A 7487-nucleotide genomic window follows, 5' to 3' on the forward strand; every position below is an offset into this window, starting at 1 on the left:
AATCCTGCTGCACGACTTCTAACCAGAACCTGTAAGAGAGAGCATATAACTCCTATCCTGGCTTCACTCCATTGGCTGAGTTCATTTTCAAATTTTAATGCATTTTTTTTAAATGTTTTAAAGGTCTTGCTCCACCTTATCTCTCTGAGCTTCTTCGTGCTCCATCATTGTCCACTTCTAAAGCCCGTCTCAGAAATCACTTTTACTCCCTGGCTTATGACACAGTCTGACCCGGACCTTTTATGGTTTTTGTCTGATTGAATTTGCTTTTTTTTTTTACATATACTATTTCATTTTGTTATTTGTTATGTCATGTGCACAACACTTTGTTTTCAGCTGAGATCTGTTTTGAAAGTGCTATATTAATAAATTGCTTGCTTGCTATCTTGTAAAATTACAGCAGCGTGTTCACTGACAGTTCATGACGACCTGGGGGGGCCCTGACGTCAGAACCGGTCCCCCCACAAAGAGAATCCAGTGTGCAGATAGTAAAAACTGCAGCAGCCATTTTTCAGCTGCTGTTCCTGATGCTGATATTGCAGGAGACGTTTCCAGATGTTTGAACCTTCAAGAGGATTTTTTTTCCATGTGAAGAGTCAGGAACGACCTCACGTTTTATTTTTTAATTCCTCATGTGTTTTATCTTTTATTTCACATTTATATTTTACAGGAGAATACGGGTGTTTCATGGCACAGTGCGGACTTGAACCTTGGACCGTTTAATTAGGGTGACCATATTTTGATTTCCAAAAAAGAGGACACTTGGCCCAGTCATGAAGAACTTTAATAATACTGTTTTCTTAAAGAAAACTTTAACATATTTACACGGTACCGTCTCTGTGCAGTTAATGAATGGTGAAATAAAAAATGTTATAAAGGTTTTTACAAATCACCAAGTGCAGAAAAAAGAGGACGGTTGGTCACCCTAGTTTAATACATTTTGCAAACGTTTAACCCTTCAGCATCCCTCAAACTTTACATCCATTGTTTAACCTCTGGACCCAAACGGGTCCCCATCCAACAGGTGATATAGCATTATCATATATGAATTAATTTTTCTTTTTTTTCCACATCAGATCTTTTAAAGTTTTTATGGCTTTAGTGTCATAAGGTCCCCTGTTTTTTTTGGGGGGGGGGAGACCCATAATATGCAATATTTTCCAAAAATTAATTGCAAAGTAAAATATTTGGCATGAAGTTATTACAGCCTTGAATAGGTCAATAATTGATAACAAAATTGATTTGGATGCATTATTATTTTTGGAGCAATAAGAGTTTTTAAAATTTACATCCACTGTTTACCCTCGGGACCCAAACGGGTCCCCATCCAACAGGTGATATAGCATTATCATATATGAATTAATTTTTCATTTTTTTCCACATCACATCTTTTAAACAACTTCAGACCTAACCATAGGTATAAAGTTTTTCATTATTTTTTAAATATTTTTTAGGTTTCTGTGGCTTTATTGTCATAAAGACCCCTGGGTTTTTTTTGTGTTTTTTTTTTTGGGGAGACCCATAATATCCAATATTTTCCAAACATTAATTGCAAAATAGATTATTTGGCATGAGGTTATTACAGCCTTGAATAGGTCAATAGGTCAAAAAAAAGGGAACAACAAAAAGAAACACATTAAAGTCAAAGATCTGTTGTCACTGCATTTTGCCAAAAGTCAACATGAAACTATCAACATGTGAAGAATAAATAAAGTCACTGCTAATAAAAAGCTACAGAAAGTCAGCTGTATTCAGTCTTGTGTAAAGCCGCAGTGTTCAGCTCCACAGAATTAACAAAAAAAAAAAAAAAAACTGTGTAAACACATGTAAACACTGAGATGTACTGTTGAGGATCAGAACAGCAGCAGTTGCAGAAAACCTGACAATATTCACGTTTCTGTAAAACATAAACATCTGTCTCTACCTTTAAAAAAACAAACCAACAATGAAACGTGTGAAATGTTTAAAAAGAGCTCACGGCGGAGTTTATTAGAGGTACGAGGCTGTCTGCTCGCGGTCACAAACACAGCGCACAGCCAGCAGAGGGGCGGGGCCGCACGCGGACTGTTTGTCGTGAGGAAATGTTGAGGAGATCCCCATGGCAACCGGGCAGCCGTAGGAGCTCCGCTACCGTATTTAAAGCAGCTTCAATGGAGCGGCGCCAGTCTCAGCCGTCCGAAGTCAAGATGGCCAATCACGCCAAGCTCTCTCTGACTGTTTCTGCCACTTTGCATTTCTCTCTGCTGATCCTCTACGAGCTCCGCGCCGAGATGGTGGACGCCTGCGAGCACCAGAACCTGACCACCAGCGAACAGGCTGCCCAGCAAATGCACGAGCTCCGCCCGGCCGCCTCCAGGTGTCTCAGCGCCGAGAAGGTGGAGGCCCGCGAGCGAAAGTTTGACGTGAACCTGAAGAAGCTCGACCTTCAGCGAGACGCCCGCGAGCACCAGGAGCTCACCACCTGCGAACAGGCTGCCCAGCAAATGCACGAACTCAACGGCCGCGCGCTGTCTCCGTGGCGTTACTAGTAAGTATGGAACCCGCAGAGGGACAAAAATGCTCATTCTCTCACTCATTACTGTTTGAATGAAAGTTTGAATGTTGGGTATTGTCGCAAATTTCTATCATCGATTCGACTGAATTTTGACTGACAGTCAGAAATATTCTAATTCTATATTTTTTTTCAATCTCTGTATAAAAACAAGGCTGACCCTTCATCAGAGCTGTGAGCATCACAACAGATGCGTTTGTCTCAAAGTAACTGAGGCTAAAACAGAAACACATAAAGGAGATTTTCCTGGTCTGGCTTTTTCTAACAGATAACCTTAAAAATATTCTGCAGCCAATCAAAAATGGAAGAAAACCACGAATCAGCTTCTGAACTTGATGCTGCTGAAGTTCCAGAGGTTTGATTAGAGACTCAGCTAAGAGTTTTGGCATCATTTTAAAAAGTTTACATTTCTGCACTGAACAGGCTTTCTTGTCAGAGGCTGACTGCACTGAACACACAGGTGGTGCGTAATAAGCAGCAAATAATGCAGAAAACAGAGATTTGAGATGGGAAACTGTTCTTGAAAGACACTTAGAGAGACAGAGCTGTGCAGGAAGTGAGATCGTATCGTGGTGGAAGCAAAACAGTCAAAGTAAGAGAGAAACAGTGACGATGTTTTACAAATGTGAAGTGTAGCTTGGAACTTTTTTTGCTGCTGGTTCAGTGAATTTTGGTCAGAGACTGACAAAAATAGATTCAGGATTTAATGAATCGATAACGCGTTATTCTGGCTAAAATCTATTTGAATTGGAACATATTTAATAATTCTTTATTTATTTACCAACATGGTATACATCATGCTTTGGTTCAGCAGCAGGTATGGTGGATGTTACAAGTAACGCGTTACTGCCCATCTCTGGTGGTGGGTGATCCAAAGTTTGGATGTGCAGAGAGCAGGCTGGATTATTGCGGAGTAGAAATGGATGGACGGCTGCTGAGCTGGTTCAGGAAGTTCAACCTGGAACCAGCGAGCAGATGAAAGCTACCAGCTTTAATATTAAACGAGCTTTGATTTGAGAAGCCGCGTATTGTCCTGACTGAATCTGCTGTGTGTTCACTGTTTCCTGCACGTGTTGAGGTCTTTTCTGTCTGTCTGTGTCTCCAGCATAGACCGAAACGACAGCAGGTATCCACGTGACATCATCTTTGCCGAGTGCCTTTGTAAGGGATGCATCATCGACGGGCGCGAGGTGAACAGCTACAACTCTGTGGAGGTTCGGGCTCCGATGGTGGTCCTGATGAAGACCACGTGTAAGGACGCAGACACATATCGAGTCAGGAAGACGCGTATCGAAGTCCCGTTGGGCTGCACTTGTGTAAGGCCCAAAATTACTAAGTGATCTGAGAAACTAAGCTTTACTCACACTGAAGGCCATTTATAGCTGTGCAGCACCTTCACTTACACTATACGAATATTTATCACAGCTTTCTGCCTGCATGTGAAAATGTTTTCTGTAAGTAGTAGTAGAAGATTTTCTGTCCTGAAGCTGCCAGTCCACACCACAATATCTCAGCAACTATCCAGGCCCGTTTTGGTCTGGATAGTTGAGAGAAACTAACCGTGATCGGTCATTCTGGAGTCTTAATCATAAACAGCACCAACACTAAAGCGCAGACAGACTCAGAGGCTTCACGTCCTCAAAGAGCCTCAGACCTTTGCTGTGTGACAGAAAACTATTACAGCTGCTGCGCTGCTTTGTGCAAATACATATCAAGCTTATTTAATATAGCACTTTATCTCCAACTACCTGTAACTTTCCTTCGTCATTCAGACGTTACTTGCAAGTGGAAACTGGTGGTGATTTCTTTTTGTTTAAAACTGAGTTGTGATGAAGACGGATCCATCATCCGTCCGAGCATCAGTCTGCTCTGTAGAGTTTAATGAGTGACTTAAATCAGGCAGGACTGCAGTCAGTCAGGTTTTTTGATTATTTCTTGGAATAACTCGTCTGAAAGCAGCTTGTTTCCACCTTTCAGTAAACGTCCAACCAACAGACCAGAAAGTCCAAAGAAAGTGAGATTTCTTCCCATGTTTTTTTAAATTAAAAAGTCTCTTTTTCCTCACACGGTTAAAACTGTGAGACCTGCAGGTTTAACCTCTGAAGCACAGAGACTTCACCAAAGACACGAGGATGTGCTTTCACACTTTAGTATTTATTTTGTTGTATTTTATTGTATTTTTTGAGTAGTTTGCACATGCAGATTAATGTGAAATGCCACTAAAGCAGAGTGCCGCTGTAGCTTCACTTTATGCCAGAGCGGCTGGAAGCGTGAACAGAAGATGAATAGTTCAACATTTGGGCAAATCTGAGGCCAGGAGACGTTAGCTTAGCTTAGCACGAAGCCTCGAGTTTTAATGCAACGATGAGTCCAAGGAAAGATTTTAGTATGTTTCATTTACCAAAGAAGAAGCAGAGAGACAGTCAGCTGATCGACTGTTTCACGGTCAGTAACAGCATCATGTAAATGCACTGAAGAGTCCATAATTACTGTCGGGACTTCAAATAAATATGTTTTTAATGTGACTAATGTTGTTGTCAGATGGATGCAGAGCAGTAAAAAGCTGGTGAGGTCTCTGACCTGCAGCAGAGTAAAAGTCAGGATGCTTGAGCTCGGAACAAGTGGCTGAAAATCCTCTAAAGCTGACTTGGTTTGGATCCTGGCAGAAACGCTGTGAGCCTTTACAGAGACGCACCTTTTTCTGCTCAGCTAAGCAAACAGCTTCATGGCTCCACATTTAGCAGAGCGATGTGAGAGCGGTCCGACCCCCTCAAGCTGTGAAGGAATCAAATGTTAAACTATGCAAAACAGGACAGTATTGGGCACATGCACAATATGAAGAAGCTGCACATGAATTAGCTTTAAAGAGACTAAAAAGTAATGAAGAGAGGAGAATGAATGTGAAGAAATGTTTTAGTTTCACTATATTTCTTTGAGATATTGTTCATGTTTTTATTTATTTGTATTTTCATGTGAGGTAATGATGCAGATTTGATCCCTTTGAAGAGATTTTTAAAGCTGTTTTTGTCAAACTGTCAGTTTCTGCTGGATAAAGGTGTAAAGCAGGGGTGTCAGACTCAGTTTGCATTGTGGCCACATACAGCCCACCCTGTGTTAAAAGGCCCGGACCAGTGAAAGTGGCCTTTCTGTCAGCGTAAAGAAGCTTAAGTACATATTTAATCCCTGACATGTGTTGATATGAGACCAAGAAGGGCAGTCTGCACAGTACAGCTCAGTTTTTCTACGTGATAAATAAAAGCAGCTGCAGGAAAGAAAGAAACCTGCCAGCCTGACTCTTTGGGCTTAAATGTTCAGAGAGCTCATTCCTCACACTGTACTTATAAAACACCAAGTTTTTGTTAATTCACAGAAAACTTTTACTGTAGTCTCATTATTGAAAAAAGAACTTTTCTGCCCTCAAACTGATTTTCTGTTATTTTATTTCTGTGTTATAGTATGAATGTGGATGGTGGACGTCTTTATCAGCAAGAAAAGCTGCAAACTTATGGAAATACAGTTCAAAGGGCAAAATGTATGCCTTCCTTCACTTGTTCCACCGGCCGAATTAGTCTTTGCTGGGCCCCGAGCCTCCTGTTTGACACCCCTGATATAAAGACACCTGTGAACTTTAAAATGTGACTGTATGACTTAATGTGGTCTAGATGTACCGTCAGAGCTTTGTTTTTATTTCTGTAGAGAGTTCAGTGATAATGTGAAAGAGTTTTGTGCTGATGTGAAGTCATGTCTCCCTTCAGTCTGACAGATTCATTTAATTTAAAATTGTGAAAGCCTCCCTGACTCCTGTGTGGCTGCTCGTCTCACCTCAAAACAGTTCAACATATCCTTAAAAGAAAACTTTATTTTACTATTTAACAATCAATAAACGAGTTTCTTTCTATGATTTGTCCAGTCGTGTCTTTTCTGTAACTAATCACAAGCATCTACATACAGCAGTTTCTTTTCTCTGTCATGTGGGGGCGCTGTGGTAACAGCATGACCAGCTTTGGACTCTTTAGCTTGAGACACCAGAAGAACTAGCTTCTTAGCCTGTTTAGAAATCCAACACAGAGCGTCACTGAGCTGCCAACGTGTGGCGGCTCGAACGCCTCCTGCTGGAGAACTTACCATCATCGGTCAACTAAACATGCTGCTGCACACCTGACACTCGGGGCCACCTGATAAAAACTGTCAATCAGACGGTGACTAACATTCCCACACCTGATATTACAAGATTCATATCAAGCTCTTTCCTGTTACCATGGTAATCACATACAGTCAAAGATCCCTAGCTGGTATAAAACTTCCAACTAGCAGAGCTACCATCAGTGGCGACCCGTGAAAGTAGCCTTATTACCATGGCGATTACATGGCATTGCATTGTTATTAGCTGTGTCCAAATTCATAGGCTGCATCGTCCTGAGGACCCGGCCTTCGCGGTCTACGTGGGCGGGTCCTTTGAAGACTGAAAAAGCTGGACAGATTTGCGTCACCGCTGTCTCTGTAGAGTTTAATAAACTCGGCCGTCTGCTGCTTGCTTCCTCAATATAACAGGACACTGGAGTAAACTCTCCACCGTCTCACTTCTGTTTAATCAGTTTTCTGTTTGACGTTTATTCAGCTGTGTGAAAACTAGAACTTTAATCTCAGCCAAACCGATTTACTCAGGAACAAATCAAACACTGAAAAAATAACATTTTTAAGTTATCTGAGTGACTTATATATCATGTTTAACTCCGGTGGGTTGAAAACGATGTGCCCAGAGTTCGCCGTTATCGCCGCGGTCAGCTATCGAGCTGGTGGGTAACAGACGTCTCCGAAAATGTCGGAGCACTTTTAGAAATATGTGATGTCTTGATAAATCGAGCAGATATTTGAAGTTTACACAGCTACATTCTCTACGTCAGCGGTCCCCAACCCCCGGGCCTCGGACCGGTAC

The 7487-nt window shown here is 41.6% G+C and overlaps 1 protein-coding gene across 1 annotated transcript; it reads left to right on the forward strand.

Annotated features, from left to right (window-relative positions):
• The first annotated feature begins 1900 nt into the window (after positions 1 to 1900).
• LOC121811764 (interleukin-17B-like) lies at positions 1901 to 4028 on the forward strand. Its single transcript, XM_005923970.3, has 2 exons — positions 1901 to 2527; positions 3657 to 4028. Exons 1-2 carry the CDS (start codon positions 2082 to 2084, stop codon positions 3889 to 3891), a joined length of 681 nt encoding a protein of 226 aa, XP_005924032.2. The 5' UTR covers positions 1901 to 2081; the 3' UTR covers positions 3892 to 4028.
• The last annotated feature ends 3459 nt before the right edge of the window (positions 4029 to 7487 follow it).

Source organism: Haplochromis burtoni, unplaced genomic scaffold (genome assembly GCF_018398535.1).
Source record: "Haplochromis burtoni strain Fernald_Lab_line unplaced genomic scaffold, NCSU_Asbu1 Contig_69, whole genome shotgun sequence".
NCBI lineage: Eukaryota > Metazoa > Chordata > Actinopteri > Cichliformes > Cichlidae > Haplochromis > Haplochromis burtoni.